Source organism: Tachypleus tridentatus, chromosome 4, assembly GCF_004210375.1.
Source record: "Tachypleus tridentatus isolate NWPU-2018 chromosome 4, ASM421037v1, whole genome shotgun sequence".
NCBI lineage: Eukaryota > Metazoa > Arthropoda > Merostomata > Xiphosura > Limulidae > Tachypleus > Tachypleus tridentatus.
Window position 1 is genome coordinate 46,637,807 of NC_134828.1, and position 23,587 is coordinate 46,661,393.

Consider the following 23,587-nt stretch of genomic DNA (forward strand, 5'->3'; position numbering starts at 1 on the left):
GTCTCTCAAATAATTCATCATGCATCATCTCTTAACTAATAGCGGCATGATATGCTCATAAGATGCATGTGGCTCCCTCTACACTCCTCTATCACACCTTCACTTCAAAGTTTGACAGAAGGTATCAGCTCCATAGTAGTGGGGAGAAAGTGTGATGAAGGAAAGTACTTACCAGAAATACATTTTTTCAGTACAGGAAATTTATAACTTCTGATCTGGTATTTACCTCCTCTTACAAGATTTACTAGAATCCGACACTGAGTATGAGGGTCTGGGTTGAGGGAACAAAAAAGGTAGCCCTGAAATTGTCGAAAGGGCCCCCTGATAATGAGATACAGATCTGCACATCTTCTCTTCATACACAAGTGCAATGTTAAGATAAAAGTGCGAAAATTGAAAGGTGCACATCCAAGTGGGAGAGAGCATGATAGGAAATTGGTCCTAACCAGAGTAAGCAAAGGTAAATCAGTCTCACAAAAGTAAAGTGGGTAAACAAGTGTGTGTCCGTGAGTTTAAAGTGGCTAAGGCAAGGCAGACCATACTTGGTAAGTAAATCACATCTAAAACCTTCTTATGGGACACTATCATCTATTATAGGGTAAGATTAGAACTATACTGTCTTCACTTCAAATCCAAGAATCCACCAATCTAGAAATTAACAACTAATATTGAACAGATGTCTATCATATGGAATCAACTCCCCAAATGTGGCACTGACCAGCACCATCCAAAGGCAATAACATCCCCATAACAAGAGAAGGAAGGATTGTCAGAGATATAACTGTAACAATGCCACATACTACTACTATGATCTACAACACAGATACAGTAATCAGGAGAGAACGACAGACAACCCAAACGTCCGTGAGTACTTATGATGATTGGTTCGTTCTGGTTCCAAACCTCCTTGTGAGTACTGACATATATGTAAGGGTAGGATGACAGTTTCCAATCAAGGAGATGAACTGCAATTTTGACAGCTCAACTCCAGTGTTAACGTAAATGGTATCAGGAGGCCATTTTATATAGTAAGATGATGGGTTCAAATCCAGTGGCCATGTAAAATGGAAATAGAATGCCACATCTCATCTACACGAGCAGAACAGTGCTGCCCTAATAAAGAGTGAATGGTTACAGTCATCTTCTTTTGTAAAACCCCTTCAAGTGGGTGACCTTCAGAGTCAACCACCCCCAGAAGCTTGACACTGGAAATTGGTAAGAACACCCATACTCCACTTGAGGAAAAGAGAGTGACAATACATTTCAGAGTCTGAAGAAATGACACCATTTAAGGCAGTTAATAAGCGATTATGAAATTTTGTCTTGAAAAGAAGACCACATTAAATGGTTCACATGAGGCATGACAGAGATGAGCAACAATTCCTTTCTGCTTTACCTATGCAGTCCATGGATGGGACAGTTCAGAAAAGGCCTGTTTGTGAAACAAAATATCACCATGTTATTCACTGTCAAGCGACCTTGTGGAACACCCCATCTGAACTTTTACTGTGTGAAGCCATGGAAGATAAAATGGAGATTTACAGTTAAAGAATACCTTGTCAGATAATACTCACCCTTGATGAGATTCATGAGAGAAAGTGGTAAAAAATGGAAAAAAATATAAATAAAAAATTTCTAGTTACAATCACACTGAAGTCTGTAAAATTACCATTGGTGGTTGTTGAAGTGGGAATCGTCATATGATGAAGATAAGAGTGGTCTGCATGCAAGGGAGTAGAATCTCCTCCATTGGATGAAGAAGACAAGAAGCAAGGAAAGTAAGGTGTTGATTATGATGAAAGGAAACATCGAACAAGGAAGAACGTAGGAAAGAACAGACCAATTGAACCAAAAGGTAGTTACAACTAGTAAGGGTAGAAGGTGAAATATCATGATGGGAGGTGGGCTGCCATGGAATATAAAGTCAGGAAAATGTACTCTGTAAGCTATATAAAAATGAAGAACCTTGACCAGACACAGATCCAGTCTATCCACATTCAGTAGAGGGTAAAGGTCTGATATAGAAGGAAGGGGAAATAGTTGAAAAAGAGGAACAACCCTCCCAAGCTGCTGAAGTCTTCAGAAGAAAGAAATAATTCAGTTAAACGAGGAGATACATGGGATGGAAAAGGGTACATAAAACATCAGTAGCAAAGAAATTAAAATGTCGATGCTCACAGACTTATAGAAGAAGTAAATATGGTTTAAGGGGCAAATGACACAAGAAAAGTACTTCAAGCAGAGGTGAAAAAAATGCATTAGCTTGATAAAAACAGAAGTAAAACGTCTGTATTTAAAAATGAAAGGTTTTGGATAAGGCCACCCGATATCCGAAAAGGCCCAGGTGAGAAATTATGCAGCATGATTTATAGTTAGCTTGTCAACAGGAAACCCACTTTTAGTAGACCAAGAGCAGCAGACTTTCCACTTGCATTTGTATTCTTCTACGGAAGTATGGTTGAATGGAATTAGCTAACAAGAAAGCAACTTGAAGTGTGAGACCGGATCATCTAATCAAAGATACAACAAAACATTAGAGCTAAAAACCAGAATATGTTGATTGTAGGATATGGAATCAAGATTGATGAAAAAAGGGAGGGGGGAGGTAAGTAGAAGAGTGGCAGAAGGAGCAGTCATTATAACATTTGAAAACAAGGTTGTATTGGTCAGTAGGAAGCAGTCAGGAGGATCTGACAATGAATAGAGTAGACAAGAGAAGTCACCTCATGAAGCAATTGGATGGAAGTTTACACATAAACATATTTGTGTGGCCAATCTTGGCTGAAGCCTTCGACTGCCAAACCCAGTAGATGGAGTACTGGTGACGAAATGAGGAGCAACTTGGTATTGAGTCCCGTGACGAATGCATTTACTTAGAGAGAACCCCACCAATTGCAAAGGTTCTGCAAATGAGGGTATCAAATGTCCACTTCCTCAAATAGATCCAGTCAGAGTGCACAACTAAACTGAAAGCACCAGGCACAAGACATGCTATAAGGTGAATATGATGTGCATTTAACAAGTACAACAGATCCAATGTCTAAAAACAGATATCTGGTTGATATGTACCACTACCATAGAATTGTCGAAATGAACCATCATCAGACAATGGAAGGCAAGATGAAGAAACTGACACAATGCCCGACGTATGGCTAGAAGTTCAAGAACATTGGTGTGCAATATGATTTCATGCTTAAAGCTTCTTGATTGACCCATGCATCTATCCCTGAATGGATGCATTTGTGAAAAGATGTAGAGTTGAATGCATGGATGAAGCAGAACACCCACTGACATATGGGCTTTCTCTCGCCACCATTGCAGAATGTCTCACAGGAAAGGACGAAGAAAAATAGGGGTGGAACAAAGACCCAGATTATGGTTTCCATCGTTTCTGAAGTACCCATTCAATCCCTTCAAATATGGCTATTACTAAGGAGGACCAGGACAGTCCTGAAGGATCACATCGCCTAAAGCAATATAACCTTCAAAGCTGTAAGTGACTGAGCCGAGAAGGCAAGGAAAACTAAAAGTTCCATTGATATGAAGAAGAAGGCTGTGTGTGACTGATATTTGTGTGAAAAAGATGCCCCACATGGAAAAAATATTAAGTGGGTTGAAGTTATGACTTTTCCAGTTTAATCAACCAACCCCCCAGAGATGCCACTGAACGAGCCAGAATTCCATGTAATTATGAAATCCTAGTCTCCAGAGCAAGAAGATAATGTGCAAAAATCCCAACCATTTGACCAAACATATAAGGTGCTGAAGCAAGTTTGAAGGGGTGGGTCCAAAACTGACAAAACACCCCAAGATGGGCATACCAAAGATAATGTGCTTTCAGGATGTGCAAAATATCACAAGTTTTCAATAACTGTTTCAAGTCTTTTGTAGACAAAAGATTAGAATTTTTAATGAAGTATTTATACTAAAATTTCTCCATGAGTGTATGGAATCAAAGTGTTGACTATCCTGAATGCAAAGTGATTTTTGTATTAAGGTTAAAAATACTTTCCTTTATCTGATAATGGTGAAATTTTACTTTTATGATCTCTAAAGCCTCCTAAGTAAATTTCAAATATTTTAAAAGGAAAATATTATACCAATTATTTTTTCTATTCTAACTGATACAAAGTTTGCCAATTTTTTGACCATGGGAATAAAGTTTGAACTGAAAGCTAATGAGACAATTTTATGAACGGAAAATAACACAAAATTGCATTTTATTGTATTTTTATTAGTTGTAAATAACACAGCGTAAAATCTCATAAAGAACTACTAGCAAGTTGTTAAACAGAAGTTGTGGCAGGTGGGCATGGCAAGAAGATTCTGATTTTATAGTTTATGGCTCAGTAACCAAATAACAAAAAAAGGCCATAAAAACTATGCTTTGCCTAACTAATAATATTATAATGCATAATTTATGTTAAATTCCTTACTTCTCACAAGGACTGCACAATACCGTGAAATGCTTGCACAACCAGCATGATTCACCCATTCTGCAGCAACAAATGTGACACTACAATTTTCATGCAGATGGTGCCCCTCTGGTTATTGGTGAACACATGAAACACATTTTGGAGGAGTACTTACACAGACTAAATCATTCACACACCACTTTCTGTGTCAATGGCTACCTCATTTACCAGACCTAATATGAGTTTTGGGAGTATCTTGAAGCCAAAAGCTTCACACAGTTAAAGATATTAAAGATGCAATTGTCTGGGAAGTAGTCAGCGTACCAAATGAAATGTGCATTGTTGAAGAGAACCAATACACTCTGGATGCTGAAAGAGTTGCATGTTGAACAGTTACTGTGATTGATCATGCAACATGATATAGTGGAACCATGTAACAACTGAAGTATTTCGATCTCCACGGTTCCCTTACCCTGTGCAATTTTACCTTACTATTGCCATACCATTTCTGAGATACAATTTGCTGAAGTGTATCTTATAACACCTGGTATGGGTATTGACACGTTTATTGAAAAGCAGAGAACGACGATTCAACCTGGTTAAGAGAGAGAGTTTGCAACTGACTGTTGCTGGAAACTTGGCTTAGAAACGAGAGTATAAACAAATACAGGATTGTAGTGAGCCTTGAAGTTGGATGTTACTTTTCTCCTATACTAATTTACAACCTATTCCTTTACATTGGTTTAATTGTGGATTTAGTTCTTGTATATGTAGGGCTTCTTTAATTTTGCATTTGTTTACATGTAAACAAAGAAGCTCTACGCCCTTCTAGTCCGTGAAGAGAAAAAGATTTATATTGATCAACTGTGTTTTTTATAATTAACACCATTGAAGTGGTGAAGAAAATGGCATTAAATTTTTAAGCATGAAAATAACCTGTAAATTTGCTGTACATTACTCAAAACCAACGTCAGAAGCCAATATTAATAATGGTACTTCCCTCTTCGTGTATAGCTTTCATCTTGCCTTCTGTGAGCCAGTCTACAGTTTCTCCCAACCAGCTTGCTGTGTTGCGAGAATGACTGAGTGAATCTAGCTCTGTGGACTTTATCGAAATTCAAATAAACACATTTTTTATTGTTTTAGTTCTTTTTCTATAAGCTATTTATGAAGTTTAATATATTCAGTAAGAAATATTTTATACTAAATTATGTTCTAGTGCAAATGGAATATTATGATGCCAACTACAGAAACTGTTCTTTTGAACCTTTTTTGTTTTTAGTATCATTCAAAGCTAAATCTCTTATTCATGTACTGCCATTTTTTGAAAACATAATAGATATTCTGTGATGTAATACAAATCTTTCCAGGGTTTAACAGTTATTCTTCAACCCAGTAGTTTCATATATACATTTACAATAATTTTTCAAACAACTGATGAAAATTAAAACAAGTTATGGTTCTTCTATTTAAAATGGATGATTAAAATAATCTTCCATATCAGATTGTAATTTTATTTAAGACTTGTATTTTTCGAAATTTTTAAAATTTACCTGCTCAAAGCTGATGTTTTCGTCTGATTCGGGAATTTCAAGTTCCTCAGATAAATGGATCTGAAATTCAAAACACATTAAACACCTTCATTGGAAAACAGTGCATTCAAGTTCACTTTTCAAGAAGTATAACAGGTTGCGTAGCTATCACACTATACCAATTTCTCTAACAAGTTAAGCTAATGTTTACAAATACAATAGTTTGAAAAAAAAAACAATCAAAATAAAATAAAGATCTAACTTATTAATTCTACTCCAACAACATGTTCAGAGAAATTTATTACCCAAAACAATTTATTTTCAAGTTGATATAAAAACATTTTAAACAAAAATACTTCTCATACAAAATAAACCAATAAAAAAATCACTTATATCTACCCATACTTCCAACATTAATAATTCCACATGTGGTTTGGAAATTTATCAATGTCTGTGTATATTCTCAATCCAAAGTAAAATCGATAACATTTCTATTTCCTCTCCAAACGAAACTTCGTATCAATTAGTGTAATTTAGAACAACTCAAGATAATGTTTGAAAACAAACAAACAATGGGAATGTAATTAGTCAATAAACTTATAAGAGTGTGTATATACATGAGATTTACTACTCTCTTATTGTGCTGCCCTCTATACATAAACTGTTTGCTTACTCATGCTACAAACCTTCTGCTCTCCCCTGCTGGAATTACTATATTCCAACATGTCTCTCAAATAATTCATCATGCATCATCTCTTAACTAATAGCGGCATGATATGCTCATAAGATGCATGTGGCTCCCTCTACACTCCTCTACCACACCATCACTTCAAAGTTTGATAGAAGGTATCAGATCCAGAGTAGTGGGGAGGGAGTGTGATGAAGGAAAGTACTTACCAGAAATACATTTTTTTCAGTACAGGAAATTTATAACTTCTGATATGGTATTTACCTCCTCTTACAAGATTTACTAGAATCCGACACTGAGTATGAGGGTCTGGGTTGAGGGAACAAAAAAGGTAGCCCTCAAAGTGTCGAAAGGGCCCCCTGATAATGAGATACAGATCTGCACATCCTCTCTTCATACACAAGTGCAATGTTAAGACAAAAGTGCGAAAATTGAAAGGTGCACATCCAAGTGGGAGAGAGCATGATAGGAAAGTGGTCCTAACCAGAGTAAGCAAAGGTAAATCAGTCTCACAAGAGTAAAGTGGGTAAACAAGTGTGTGTCCGTGAGTTTAAAGTGGCTAAGGCAAGGCAGACCATACTTGGTAAGTAAATCACATCTAAAACCTTCTTATGGGACACTATCATCTATTATAGGGTAAGATTAGAACTATACTGTCTTCACTTCAAATCCAAGAATCCAACAATCTAGAAATTAACAACTAATATTGAACAGATGTCTATCATATGGAATCAACTCCCCAAATGTGGCATTGACCAGCATCATCCAAAGGCAATAACATCCCAAACGTAAGTGAGTACTTATGATGATTGGTTCGTTCTGGTTCCAAACCTCCTTGTGGGTACTGACATATATGTGAGGGTAGGATGACAGTTTCCAATCAAGGGGATGAACTGCAATTTTGACAGCTCAACTCCAGTGTTAACGTAAATGGTATCAGGAGGCCATTTTATATAGTAAGATGATGGGTTCAAATCTAGTGGTCATGTAAAATGGTACCAGAATGCCACATCTCATCTACACGAGCAGAACAGTGCTGCCCTAATTAAGAGTGAATGGTTACAGCCATCTTCTTTTGTGAAACCCCTTCAAGTGAGTGACCTTCACAGTCAACCACCCCCAGAAGCTTGACAATGGAAATTGGTAAGAACACTCATACTCCACTTGAGGAAAAGAGAGTGACAATACATTTCAGAGTCTGAGAAAATTACACCATTTAAGGCAGTTAAGTGGGCGACTATGAAATTTTGTCTTGAAAAGAAGACCACATTAAATGGTTCACATGAGGCATGACAGAGATGAGCAACAATTCCTTTTGCTTTACCTATGCAGTCCATGGATGGGACAGTCCAGAAAAGGCCTGTATGTGAAACAAAATATCACCATGTTATTCACTGTCAAACGATCTTGTGGAATACACCATCTGAACTTTTACTGTGTGAAGCCATGGAAGATAAAATGGAGATTTACAGTTAAAGAATACCTTGTCAGATACTACTCAGCATTGATGAGATTCATGAGAGAAAGTGGTAAAAAATGGAAAAAAAAATAAATAAAAAAAATTTCTAGTTACAATCACACTGAAGTCTGTAAAATTACCATTGGTGGTTGTTGAAGTGGGAATCGTCATATGATGAAGATAGGAGTGGTCTGCATGCAAGAGAGTAGAATCTCCTCTGATGGATGAAGAAGACAAGAAAAGTAAGGTTTTGATTGTGATGAAAGGAAACTTCAAACAAGGAAGAATGTAGGGAAGAATAGACGAATTGAACCAAAAGGTTTAAGAGGCAAATGACACAAGGAATGCTATTAGGTGAATATGATGTGCATTGTCTAAAAACAGATATATGGTTGATATGTACCACTACCATACAATTGTCCAAATTAACCATCATCAGACAATGGAAGGCAAGATGAAGAAACTGACACAATGCCCGACGTATGGCTAGAAGTTCAAGAACATTGGTGTGCAATATGATTTCATGCTTAAAGCTTCTTGATTGACCCATGCATCTATCCCTGAATGGATGCATTTGTGAAAAGATGTAGAGTTGGATGCGTGGATGAAGCAGAACACCCACTGACATATGGGCTTTCTCTCGCCACCATTGCAGAATTTACTATAGAAAAGGACGAAGAAAAATGGGGGTGGAACAAAGACCCAGATTAAGGCTTCCATCGTTTCTGAAGTACCCATTCAATCCCTTCAAATATGGCTATGACTGAGGAGGACCAGGACAGTCCTGAAGGACCACATTGCCTAAAGCAATATAACCTTGAAAGCTGTAAGTGAGTGAGCCGAAAGGGCAAGGTAAACTAAAAGTTCCATTGATATGAAGAAAAAGACTTTGTGTGACTGATATTTATGTGAAAAAGATGCCCCACATGGAAAAAATATTAAGTGGGTTGAAGTTATGACTTCTCCAGTTTAATCAACCAACCCCCAGAGATGTCACTGAACGAGCCAGAATTCCATGTAATTATGAAATCCTAACCTCCAAAGCAAGGAGATAATGTGCAAAAGTCCCAACCATTTGACAAAACATATAAGGTGCTGAAGCAAGTTTGAAGGGGTTGGTTCAAAACTGATAAAACACCCCAAGATGGGCATACCAAAGATAAAGTACTTTGATAGTTCTATAATTTTCTGTACCTTCACAAAATATCACAATTTTTCAATAACTGTTACAAGTCTTTTGTAGACAAAAGATTAGAATTTTTAATGATGTATTTACACTAAAATTTCTCCATGAGTATATGGAATCAAAGTGTTGACTACCTTGAATGCCAAGTGATTTTAGTATTAAGATTAAAAATACTTTCCTTCATCTGATAATGGTGAAATTTCACTTTTATGATTTCTAAAGCCTCCTAAGTAAATTTTAAATATTTTAAAAGGAAAATTTTATACCAATTATTTTTTCTACTCTAACTTATACAAAGTTTGCCAATTTTTTGACCATGGGAATAAAGTTTGAACTGAAAACTAATGAGACAATTTTATGAACGGAAAATAACACAATATTGCATTTTATTGTATTTTTATTGGTTATAAATAGCACAGTGTAAAATGTCATTGAGAACTACTAGCAATTTGCAAAAGAGAAGATGTGGCAAGTGGGCATGGCAAGAAGATTCTGATTTTATAGTTTATGGCTCTGTAACCAAATAACATAGAAGGCTATAAAAAGTATGCTTTGCCTGACTATAATAATATTATAATACATAATTTATGTTAAATTCCTTACTTCTCAGAAGGATTGCATACTTGCACAATACCGTGGAATGCTTGCACAACCATCATGATTCCCCCATTCTGCAGCAACGAATGTGACACTACAATTTTCATGCAGATGGTGCCCCTCTGGTTATTGGTGAACACATGAAACACATTTTGGAGGAGTACTTACACAGACTAAATCATTCACACACCACTTTCTGTGTCAATGGCTACCTCATTTACCAGACCTAATACGAGTTTTTGGAAGGTCTTAAAGCTAGAAGCTTCACACAGTTAAAGATATTAAAGATTGTCTGGGAAGTAGTCAGTATACCAGATGAAATGTGCATTGTTGAAGAGAACCAATACACTCTGGATGCTGAAGGAGTTGCATGTTGAACAGTTACTATGATCATGCAACATGACACAGTGGAACCATGTAACAACTGAAGTATTTCGATCTCCACGGTTCCCTTACAATTTGCTGAAGTGTATCTCAGAATATCTGGTATGGATATTAACACGTTTATTGATCAGTGGAGAACGATGTTTCAACCTGGTTAACAGAGAGAGTTTGCATCTGACCGTTGCTGGAAACTTGGCTCAGAAATGAGAGTATAAATAAACAAATACAGGATTGTAGGGGGCGTTGCAGTTGGATGTTAGGTTATTAATTCGTACAAGAATAAAGGTATTCCTTTATATTGGTTTAATTGTAGCTTTAGTTCTTGTATAAGTAGGGCTTCTTTAATTTTGCATTTGTTTACATGTGAAGATAGAAGCTCTACTCCCTTCTAGTCCCTAAGAATTTTAATGAGAATGCGCCTGTCTCTGGAGAAAAAAAGATTTATTTTGATCAACTGTGTTTTTTTTATAATTAATGCCACAGAAATGGAGAAGAATATGGTATTAAATTTTAAGCATGAAAATAACCTGTAAATTTGCTGTATATTACTCAAAACCAAAGTTAGAAGCCAATCTTAATAAAGGTACTTACCTCTTTGGGTGTAACTTTGATTTTGCCTTCTGTGAGCCAGTCTTCTGTGTCTTCTAACATAACTCCAAAATTGACACATTTGAACCTGAGAAACAATGAAAAATATTTTGAATTTATTTTTCTTTATATATCAAAAGACTCTTCCATCTGGGAAAGAGAAAATTGGAATATCCAGGAATAAAGAACTGCCTTAGTCAGCTCTATCTAATGAGACAATGTAGATTAATCAAGCAGTCAAAGCAGGATAAAATTATATACAGAGAGTTTAAAAAAATATACTTCTTCACAATGCAATGAAAATTTACAACACATCTTGACTGATAAAATTATTAAGTTTGTTATCAAAGAAAATGAACTGGGAGTTAAACATACAGCAGAATATGTGACGAGTGACTGTTTTAATGAGATTAAACAGAAATATGCTGCTAATTTTATTATTTTTCATTAAAGTTTCATGATGTATACTGGCAGAAACTAAACCTATTTGAAAAGCTACAATATTATTGTGTCTTCCACTTACTTATGTTTCAAAATAGTTTTTGGTTCTTCTTCTTCAAATTCTACAGCTTCCACAGTAATTACATCTGTGGGTCCACAGTGTAAACCTAGTTTTATGTTAAGTAACAAAAACATTACTTGTAAAAAACAACAACTAAAAACAAAACCTATATGTACATCTGCAGGTATATACAAATCACCATAAATATATCTAAGTTAGTCATGTCCACAGTTTCTTGATATTACCTTGTCACTAACACAATGTAGTTGTTCATTATGTTTGATAGATAACCTTCAGAAAACAATTAATTATACAAATCTATGACAATGTTGTTCATTATGTTTGATAGATAACCTTCATAAAACAACTAATTATACAATTCTATAACAATGTTGTTCATTATGTTTGATAGATAACCTTCATAAAGCAACTAATTACACAAATCTTTGACAATGTTGTTCATTATGTTTGATAGATAACCTTCATAAAGCCACTAATTATACAAATCTATAACAATGCTGTTGATTATGTTTGAAAGATAATCTTGATAAAATTATTAATTATACAAATTTATAACAATGTTGACTACATACTAAGCAACATTATTACATTATATCCTGTATAGATGAAAAAAGGTGTTAAAACTTACATATAGATAAGATGAAAGGTTGCAACACGGCAGAAATGAGCACAAAGTAGCTGAAATTAACTTATTCCATCTCCATGTTTTACCTTTCATTTTTCTCTGTCTTTATGAATGTTTATACAGTATATCTTCAAAATATTTTCTGTATGGTGGTGATTTACTATGTTCCACTTTTTACCCCTTCACCTGCCACTTCCCATCTCTTAAGAAGTATCTTTAACCTCTAATCTCAGCTGTCAGTTATTTAACTACCTAGTGTTCCTCTTGACTTCCAATGGAAGCTAACAGTATGTAATGCTGCCCTGGTTGTTTAATCTAAACTTTCAGGACTGCTTAAATAAAATACATATTTTTTTCTTTCTCTTCTCACAGCTATTTTAATTATGTTTGCATTAAATGACATTAGACCTAATTGTACTTACTAATAGATGTTACATTTCAGAATAATTATTGAACTTTTGCCAAAATAATATACAAATTCAAGATGGAATCCGCAATAGCCACAACTTTAATTATATTTCAAATGGCTCAAGAGATGGAGCTGTGAACTCAAAGTTTGTACTTGAAAAAAACTTGGTCCCATTCTACAAGCTGCTATGGCACAGTGAAAATTATCAAAAAATACTGTAAAGTACAAGTACAAATCATATAACAAGAACTTCACTATGACATAGTTCTATGTTACATTTTGTTAATCATTCAAGTGAGTCAATTTTATGCATCTGCTGTATGGCTTGTTTAAATGCAAACACTAAATACTGGATGTAACAGTTTTATACTTCAGGATTATATAGTTTCTGATACAAAATATCTCAGTTTCATACATGCAATATTTTATGAATTTGAAGCTTTGAAAATTCGAAACGATAGAGAAACAATTACAAATGTTTATCTTTGTTGTGGATTTTAATTTCTGGTTTTATATCTTCCTACATTCTTGTAACTTTTCCTATAAAGTTCTGTTTCATAAAACTGTTAGTATTATCTTTTTTTTTATTTGAAAAAAACGCAGTCTTTAAGTTCACTGTGTCTTTGATCACTGGGATGCAAAAAAAAAAAAAAAAAATTAAGCCACCTAACTTTTTTATAATTGCTAACCAAAATGTTTTATGTTAATGCATGTAATAAATTTTAAATCCATTTACATTAATTTATGTACATGTATACACTTTTTTAACATTTATTTTGGTTGATTTTATTTGTCAATTAACTCTTTTTGCAATGGGTCAAAGGCCATGTCATCGTATTTATTGACTTGCATTCAAAATTTTATTGAACTACTATTTTATGAACTTAGTCAATGTGTTTGGAATTACACTGTAGATTATAAATCAAACTTTAATATTATATATCAGCTAATTTCTGAATTTGAAAGTAAACATTAAAAGAACACATAAATATGTATTTTAGCTGGTCATTTGGTATGAATGTAGCACTGTTTAAAATTAGATGTTTGTAATGCCAAAGTAGAAAGTCTGTAGTTTCATACAAATTATAAACTCAAATTACTAATAGTATTGAGCTAGAATATATTATAAGAACCCTATTTTTTATTTTGAAAGCAAGTCAACCATGACCTGCTGTGAAAGGGTTACAATTTTTTTTCTATTCTGATATTTCAAGAGTACAAACACAGTATGCTTGAAATGATATTTGATATGGTTGGAAGCAAAATGATTTAAATAAGCCAATCTTATCTTCATTACCAAAAACACATTTCTTTAACTGTTATACTGTAACATTATAATTTAACTGAAGTATAATGATGAAGAAAGTCTTGAAAGAATCAGGAGTGTAACTGTGGCAGAAATTGTTCATAAATGTGTTTCTTTCTAGTAATGTATCACTTAGCTTAGTTTTTAACACTTTGTTTACATCTATTCCAATCTTTGGCAAACTGACAGCTATACTGCTTTATACAGTTAAAAAGAACAGAAAAAAATGTGTTTCAATCACTATCTTATGACTTTTTCAAGTTGAAATATAGGCAATTATATCACACTATGACAACCAAATTGAGAAACAGTGATTGGCTAAGTATCTATTAAACTATACTTGTGCTCATGTTTCAAGGTCAAATAGGTGCTCTTTCATTCAAAACGATTATGATTTTCCTCCAAGGAGTTTTTAGGTGCTGAACTTGCTCATTAAAAACTCAATAAATTCACAAATACTAAATTAGTTTATTTATAACATGGTGAAACAAACCCAAAATCAGTTTTCATTCGTTTTTCATATATAAAACCTTTTCATTGAATATCCTTCAACTTGAAAACATTAACTTTCTGAAAATGTATTAAAGAATGTGATATTTATTATATGATCTTTACGTTAAACAACAATCTACTTTTTCCTGTTATATTGTTTAGGTTTGAGTTTACTTAAATTGTCTACGTTATGATTCAAAGATCTTTAACTTTGGACAAAGCTTGAGTGTCAGGAAGGTTCATATTTGCTTGTTACATTGTCTAGATTCTGATTCAAGAATCTTTACCTTTCGAACTAAACTTACATTTTATGGGTATCTTTATTTCTTAATCTGTCTCTATTCGAAGAAATAAAATTGTGTTTAACTTACATAACAATCAAGTGCAAGGTTACACAGCATGTTACAAACACCAACCTTTAGTCAGATTAATGTAGATATTCTGAAACCTTCCTGGCTCAATTACTCCCCATGGTGGTTCAATGTGATAAATTCCGAAACTATTTGTCTTTAACTGCAGGAAAACAAGTGTTAAACACATATAAACACACACATATGTCCAGAACCAAATTACATAACAATCTTCATGGGTTTTGACATAAAAAATGAGTATCTGTTGAAATATAAATAGCTGTTTACATTTTACAGTTACATCTTCCATCTCTTTATTTTAAAAGAAATACAATAAAAAGGTGGCATTTTCAATGAAATATGAAGGTAATTTGCTTTACCTCATATCCAACACAATTATTTGTGATGCTGGTGAGTGTAAGACACACAGGAGCAGGTTCAGAGTAAATGCTTTCAGGGAACACCAATGTTGCTGCTGGGCTAGAGACAATATTATATAAATTGGCACATAACATCAAAATGCACCATAATTAACAGATATTACATTATTTTTGACCTAAAGACTTAGTAGTTGAAATTCTAAAATGTTTTGTAAATTACTCGTAAAGTAAAATACAAAACATTACTTTTACAAAGGATATTAAACTTGTTTAAATATTTTTCAAACATTTCTACACTTAGTATTTTCACAATCCTCTTTATAATAAAACTTGTTGATACACATGTATAGTATTTTATATGTGGACTAATACAAAATTTACTTTTGAAACACATAACATATTCACATACAGAATTTCCAGCAAAATAAAAGCCAGTACTTTCCAAAATGGCTAATATTTTAATAAAATAAAACCTTCAACAGGAACTAAAACTTACCAGATCTTCAAAAATGAACCAACAGCAATGGTGTCCCCTGGAAAAGGAGGTGGTGGGGAAGGAAAGTCTTGGTCTTGAGGTACCTAAAATTCAAAATACATTAAACACCTTCATTGGAAAACAGTGCATTCAAGCTCACTTTTCAACATGTATAACAGGTTGTGTAGCTGTTATAGTATACCAGTTTCTCTAACAAGTTAAGCTAATGTTAACAAATACAATAGTTTGAAAAAAAAAAACAATCAAAATAAAATAAAGATCTAACTTAACACTTCTGGCCCAACAAAATGTTCAGAGAAATTTATTTTCAAGTTATTTTAAAACCATTTTCACATCAAAACACTTTTCATACAAAATAAACCAATAAAAAAAGACTTACATCTGCCCATTCCTCCAACATTAATAGTTCCACATGTAGTTAGGAAATTTATCAATGTCTGTATACATTCTTAATCCATAGTAATTTGGTTAAAATTTCGTTTAAATTTGTGTAATTCAGCACAACTCATGATAATGTTTGAAAAAAAAAAAAAGGTGGGGATATTATTGGTCAATAAACTCATATGAGTGTATACATAAGATTTGCTACTCTCTTACTGTGCTGCCCTCTATATATGAACTGTTTCCTCACTTATGCTACAAAGCTTCTGTTCCTCCTTGCTGTATTCCAACATGTCTCTCAAATAATTCATCATTCACCATCTTTTAACTAATAGCAGCATGATATGCTCTTTTGATGCATGTGGCTCCCTCTACACTCCTCTACCACACCATCACTTCAAAGTTTGATAGAAGGTATCAGATCCAGAGTAGTGGGGAGAAAGTGTGATGGAGAAAAGTACCTACCAGCAATACATTTTTTTCAGTACAGGAAATTTATAACTTCTGATATGGTATTTACCTCCTCTCACAAGATTAACTGGAGTCAAACTGAGATTGAGGGTCTGGGGTAAGGGAACAAAACAGGTAGCCCTGAAAGTGTCGAAAGGGCCCCCTGATAATGAGATATAGATCTGCACATCTTCTCTTCATACACAAGTGCAATGTTAAGACAAAAGTGCAAAAATTGAAAGGTGCACATCCAAGTGGGGAGAGAGTATGATAGGAAAGTGGTCCTAACCAGAGTAAGCAAAGGTAACTCAGTCTCACAAGAGTAAAGTGGGTAAACAAGGATGTGTCCCTGAGTTTAAAGTTGTTAAGGCAAAGCAGACCATACTTGGTAAGAAAATTACATCCAAAACCTTCTCATGGGGCACTATCATACTGTCTTCACTTCAAATCCAAGAATCCACTGATCCAGAAATTAACAACTATTTATTAACAGACGTCTATCACATGGAATCAACTCCCAAATGTGGCACTGACCAGAATTATCCAAAGGCAATAACATCCCCATAAGAAGAGAAGGAGGGATAGTCAAGGGCACAACTGTAACAATTTTACATTCTACTACTATGATCTACAACACAGATACAGTAATCAGGAGAGAACGACAGTCAACCAAAACGTCTGTGAGTACTTATGATGATTGGTTCGTTCTGGTTCCAAACCTCCTTGTGGGTACTGACATATATGTGAGGGTAGGATGACAGTTTCCAATCAAGCAGATGAACTGCAATTTTGACAGCTCAACTCCAGTGTTAACGTAAATGGTATCAGGAGGCCATTTTATATAGTGAGGTGATGGGTTCAAATCCAGTGGTCATGTAAAATGGTACCAGAATGCCACATCTCATCTACACGAGCAGAACACTGCTGCCCTACTCAAGAGTGAATTGTTATAGCCATCTTTTTTTGTGGAACCCCTTCAAGTGAGTGCCCTTCAGAGTCAACCACCCACAGAGACTTGACACTGGAAATTGGTAAGAACACCCATACTCCACTTGAGGAAAAGAGAGTGACAATACAGTGAAGAGTGTGAAGAAATGACACCATTTAAGGCAGTTAAACGGGCGACTATGAAATTTTATCTTGAAAAGAAAACCATATTAAATGGTTCATATGAGGCATGACAGAGATTGGCAACAATTCCTTTCTGCCTTACCTACACAGAAAATGGGTGGGTCAGTTTAGAAAAGGCCTGTTTGTGAAGCAAAATATCACCATGTTATTTGCTGTCAAGCAATCTTGTGGAACACCCTATCTGAACTTCGACTGTGTAAAGCCATGGAAGATAAAATAGAGATTTACAGTTAAAGAATACCTTGTGAGATACTATTCACCCTTGATGAGATTCATGAGAGAAAGTGGTAAAAAATAGTAAAAAATTTCCTGAATGAAAGAAAATATAATTAAAAACTTACCAGTTACAGTCACACCAAAGTATGAAAAATGACAACAGATGGTAAATGAAGTGTAAATCGTCATTTGATGAAGATGGGAGTGGTCTACATGCCAGACAGTAGAATCTTCTATATGTATGCAAAATCGGCTCGTTTATGTTGAGAAAATATTTTACATAGAAGAGCAAACAACATTTCGACCTTCGTCGGTCATCGTCAGGAACCTTGTCGAAACTTTGTTCACTCGTCTATGTAAAATATTTTCTCAACCCAAACGAGCCGTTTTTGCATATATATTTCCCTACAAGTGGGTTTTCTCGACATCACTGAGTAGAATCTCCACCATTAGACGAAGAACACAAGAAGCAAGAAAAGGAAAGTGTTGAATGTGATGAAAGGAAGCCTGGGAAAAGGCACTGGAGGAAGAATGTAGGGAAGAATAGACCAATTGAACCAAAGGACAGATACAACAAGTGAGGGTAGAAGGTGAAAGAACATGATGGGAGGTGGACAGCCATGGAATATAAAGTCAGGAACATGTACTCTGTGAGCTATATAACAGTTAAGAACCTTGGCTTGACACAGATCCTGCCTATCCATATACAGTAGAGTGTAAAGATTGGATATACAAGGAAGAGAAATAGTTGAAAAGGAGGAACAACCCTCCCAAGCTATTGAAGTCTTGAAAAGAAAGGAATAATTTGGTTAAATGAAAAGATACATAGGGTAGTAAAGAGTACATGAAACATCAAAAGCAAACAAATGCAAATGTCGATGCCCACAGGCTTATAGAAGAAAGAAATATGGTTTAAGGGACAGATGGCATAAGGAATGTGGATCAAGCAGAGGTAAAGAAAAAATGCATTCGCTTGGTTAGAACAGGAGAAGTAAAACTTCTGTACTTAAAAATGAAAGGTTTTGGATAAGGCTATCAAATATCAGGAAAGGCCCAGGTGAAAAGTTCTCCAGCATGTCAAACTTTAACTGTGCAATAAAGCAAAATAAGTCTGATACCAGCTGCTGATCTACATTTTCTTGGGAACAACAAAAAGTCAGAAATACCCTCACCCCCAAAGGATGGAGAACTATTTTGATTACCCACTGCAAAATCAATGCTCAAACTGATTCTGACAGATGCTAGTTGGTCATGGAAGAAAAAGAAAGCAAGGATAAACAGGAGATGGGGAAAGAAACTGAATAAGATGCCAGTGAAAAGGTGATAAATATTAATATATGAATTGGTGGAATGAATGAAAGTAGCCACTTAATATTTAAAAACTTATGTGCCGCATTGGAAGCACTAGCCAACCAAGAGAGTACAACTGAATACAAACTGTGCCAAATGAGAAGTGATGGTTCGACAGTGGAGTGTAGGGGGAGTTAAGTGACATGACAATATCATGTTACTGTTGCTTAAGAGGTGACACATGATGAGTTACGTGAGAAACATGGTGAGATATTGTAATTTCAACAGAGATAGGAGTGGAAAGCTTGTGGTATACATAAAGTTCATATATAGAGGGCAGCACTGAACAAGAAAAGCTGATCTTGTGAGCAGTGTGCACTGTATCAAAATTTGTTTTCTTACTTTGTATCCAATAAACAAATTTTATCATACCAAGTGAACTAAAACTTATTAGTGAATTATATATTCCCTCTGTTAAACCAAGAGAGCGAATAATATCAAATAAAATAAAAAAACATTAGAAGACTCAATAAATTAATACTTGCCTTTTTTTTCACTTTGCTCGCCATTTGACTGCATGATAGCACAGTCTAGGATACACTACGTAAAACAAAAAACAAAATTTATATTTATAAGAGTACTGGTTTGAATCAATGAACATTTTATTACATTCTGAAAAGATGGCATACTTGATTTACTATTATCTTTGCAGTAACTTTTTCAAAGTAAATCTATCATTATTCATTGAAACATGTCAGATACAGTTTTAAATAATTGGAAATTGTAGTCCATATAATTAATATACATTATCTCATTAAATAACACATTTAGATCGGTATTTAATTAGAAAATTTTACAATTCATTTATACACAAACACTAACATAAATACATACTGCAGTGACACAATTTTATTTATACAGCTTCAATCAATAATTTACAAATAGAAGTAGAAAATAACTGGCATAGACTTTGTATTTGAAAAACTATATCAAAAATATAAAAAAACTTTCAAAGTAAAGTACACATACAGAACCCCCCAGGTAGGTAGGCAGCTGGTCCAGAGCTATATAATTGCTAATAGACGATTTGTTGATAAACTTGAATCTTCTTGTTGCCTTAGCTGGTAGCCTGATCTTTAGAATCTTACAAAGGGCTGAAATAATAAAAAAGTGTCTTCAAATATCCATTAAGTACACTCTTAGCATGACTGATATGAGCACTAGGTCAGATTCCTGAACTAAGTCTGCTGAAATAACACTTAGAATTCACTTTCCTAACAATGTAATCATTCTTTTAGTTTCCTTACATTTGCAATAAATAGAATCAAGTACATGTTATGGCCTATACCCATTACATTAACTTCTTTGCACAGTTAGATTAACATTATCCTTACTCTAGATTCACATCCCAGCTGTTAAAATTCATGCCACAATAAATAACAATCACAAGACTTTACATAGTAGCTACTTATAGATACACAACAGTATATAATACCTGCCATGTCATGCAAAACAATATTGATAAAAGTACATCCAATTTTAATCAACATATTTAACCCCAACCTAAAAATACATTGTTAATCACAAGCAAATACAAGGTATCTACAATACAAAAATAAAAATATGTAAAAATGACCTAGCCATAACATAACCATCTATGGCAACTACAAGTTTCTCAACATTTTTAGTTACATGTATGCTGGAACAAATATGAAAAAAAACAGCAAAAAACAAACAAACATACCTTTACACAACCAAGGCATTTCATAGAAATATACATAACCTGGGAAATAAAGCAAAACAATTTGATCAGAGGTTGCTTTATAAAAGGTAATAAAACTTCTCAATAAAGCATTTAATACCTTATAAAGGTTTCTTAAAATAAATTAGGAGAACATAACTAAAGTGCTGTCATAATTTTGACAAAGATACTCAAACAAATGTTTCAAAAATGGCTCATCTATAATGCCATATGTATTACTCTTAGGAATTGTGACTTGCCTCAAAAATTATGTTACCAATAAATTTTAGTAAAGCAATAATGTTTAAAAAATCTTTTTAAACCATTTACTTTTTCGACTTTTAATTGTCAAATTGTTGCATATGAAATGCACATATTTAAAGGAAAATGTGAAACTAGTACATCTTTTTGTTGTTTAATTTATTTAATCAAAATAGGTTCTTATTTTTCTACCAATGAGTTTCAAGTTTATAAATGCCACCTTTAAAGAACTGGATGTCCTTTGATGTGATGAAATCTTTGAAGGCAGTTTCAACATACTTTTGGTTTGCAAAGTTTATCCTTTAAAAAATGTCCAAATGTTTAAAAAAATAAGTGATAATCTCTCAGGAAATGACCTGGTGAATATAGTAAATGAGTTAAAATTTCATTCTGAAGTTTATTTAGCTTTTCAACAGTAATGCATGAGACATGAAGTTGAGCATTGTTATGAAGCAGTATGGGAACACTAAAATTCACAATTGCTGGATATTTTCATGGCAACTACTGATGCATAATTTCCGGTTCACAACAATATTTCTCTGCTGTGATTGTTTCTTTTGGGTTTAAAAATGAATAATGGAGCACTCTTGATGATGACCTGACCACTAAACAATGACCATATGCTTCTTAGGGTGAAGAGCTGATTTTGATTCTTCTTCATAGCCAAGCCACCATCCAAATTGTTGTTGATTATCATAAAGAATCCATTTTTAATCATGGGTGACAATTCTATGCAGAAACAAGTTATTTTTGTTGAGCAAGGAGTGAGGAACAAATTTCAACTTATCTCATTTGATGGCTTTTCAATCAATTCGTGAGGTACCCATTTATCAAGCTTTTTCACCTTATCAATTGCTTTGTGATGTTGGGAAGCTGTCGAATATTTAACATTAAGGTTGTCTACAAGTTCTCTCATGGTTTGGCAGGTGTTTGATTCAACTAAAGGCTTCAATTCTTCCTCATTATTGGATGTATAAGGGCACCTCCAAGACTCATTTTCAAGGCTTGTCTTATCAGAACAAAATCTCTTAAACCAACGCTGTGCTGTACACTCATTAACTGTGCCATCACCAAAAGCATGGTTGATATTACGAGCTGCTGTCACCACATTATGACCAAGCTTGAACTCATGCAAGAAAATTACATAAATATCAATTTTTTCCACAGTGACAAAAGTTAAAAAAATACGACTTAGTTTCTCAAATAACAAGAATGAAGTGAGTTTGAAATGAACCAGATAGTATACTATATTATTCTGACAAATTTAAAATAATGCTACTCTTTTTTAAAATTTGCGCATGAAAATTCAACATTTGATATCTAACAGCCTGATACTTAAGTGCAGTTTACCATCATGTTCACCATGTTAATTTCAAGTAATGCAAGAGTAAAGATATCACACTGAACATCCAAACTAGGCATTCATAGTTTTTGATATATACTAGTTTTAAGAAAGAGAATATCAGTTATGTACTTAAGAAATGTAACAATTTTGCTGTTTTATAATCCATGGAAAGAACTACAAATGAATTAAGTTGTTGTTGGCCTGTTTATGTTCAACATTACTTCTCTTAATTTTTAATTTACTAAAGCTTCTTTCTGACAAAGCAATTTCAACAGAAAACTTAGAGAATATTCTCAATAAAATGTCGATATTGGGAAAAAACCTCTGTTATCCCTTTCAACAAGATACTGTAGTATTTTCACTTGGTACATATCTTAACATCCACCATTTCAACTTGAGATTCATCAATATTATGTTGGTTTTATTACGTATATCAAAATTGCACTTAAAAATTGTTTTCAGTTCCAGAAATTTTACACAACTCTGAGTAGCAGTAAAAAAAATAATAGCACAACACTCAAATTTTACTTCAAGAATTACACAAATAACATTCATACATTTTGCAAGAAGATATATGTCTAAAATAGTAGTTTCAATTAATCAGTGATGACGAGAAACCCACTTTTTGAGAAATTTATATGCAAAAACGGCTCGTTTGGGTTGAGAAAATATTTTACATAGAAGAGCGAACAACATTTCGACCTTCTTCGGTCATCGTCAGGTTCACAAAGAAAGAGGTAACTGATCAGTAGCTGACCACATGTTTGAAAGGGGTTGTGTAACTGTGTGTCGAAATGTAGAAGGCGGAAACGTTGTTCGCTCTTCTATGTAAAATATTTTCTCAACCCAAACGAGCCGTTTTTGCATATAAAGTAGTTTCAATTAATTTCTAATAAATAAATTCATGAAAGGTGAGTCATATACTTACCCAAAGCAAAAGGAAAATAGTATTTAAATAGGGATGTTATGTACATGATCAGTTCCATATCCTGTTTTAGAAAAAGAATAAAAAAATCAATTTCCAAACACAAATCACCATTCAAAAGTAAAAATATCTGGTTAAGATAAATCACAATATTAAAATAAGATGGAAAAAAAATACCAAAAATAAAATGAAAATTATGGACATTTAAATACACATTTCAACTAACCATGCAAACCAAATGAGAATATGTCATAATCCAATAATATTCAAAAAAGAAATACAAAGCAATCTTAGGAAAAGCAAATAAAACCTTCTTCAGCTGCTAGAATGCCAACAACAAAAACTAAACAAAAATAATGTGTCATATGGCAATAATATTCAAAGATAGAAAAACTGAGCAAGCTGACAATTTTAGAA

At 33.9% G+C, this 23,587-nt stretch overlaps 2 protein-coding genes across 2 annotated transcripts in view; both read right to left on the bottom strand.

Moving 5' to 3' along the window:
* The window catches only part of LOC143248117 (uncharacterized), a 155,456-nt gene extending 133,838 nt beyond the window's left edge, over nt 1-21,618 (bottom strand). Inside the window, exons 1-11 of the mRNA XM_076496549.1 lie at nt 21,504-21,618; nt 20,643-20,681; nt 19,928-20,052; nt 19,444-19,498; nt 16,342-16,424; nt 15,431-15,513; nt 14,935-15,034; nt 14,621-14,717; nt 11,373-11,457; nt 10,853-10,937; nt 5,969-6,028 (exon numbers count right to left, since the gene is read on the bottom strand). Of these exons, the coding sequence (XP_076352664.1) occupies nt 5,969-6,028; nt 10,853-10,937; nt 11,373-11,457; nt 14,621-14,717; nt 14,935-15,034; nt 15,431-15,513; nt 16,342-16,424; nt 19,444-19,498; nt 19,928-20,052; nt 20,643-20,681; nt 21,504-21,618 (927 nt within the window). The remainder of the gene's footprint in view (nt 1-5,968; nt 6,029-10,852; nt 10,938-11,372; nt 11,458-14,620; nt 14,718-14,934; nt 15,035-15,430; nt 15,514-16,341; nt 16,425-19,443; nt 19,499-19,927; nt 20,053-20,642; nt 20,682-21,503) is intronic.
* A 60-nt stretch (nt 21,619-21,678) lies between these two features.
* Nucleotides 21,679-23,587, bottom strand: part of LOC143248118 (histone-lysine N-methyltransferase SETMAR-like) — a 4,760-nt gene continuing 2,851 nt past the window's right edge. The window contains exons 2-3 of the mRNA XM_076496550.1: nt 23,218-23,234; nt 21,679-22,026 (exon numbers count right to left, since the gene is read on the bottom strand). Coding sequence (XP_076352665.1) covers nt 21,679-22,026; nt 23,218-23,234 — 365 coding nt within the window. The remainder of the gene's footprint in view (nt 22,027-23,217; nt 23,235-23,587) is intronic.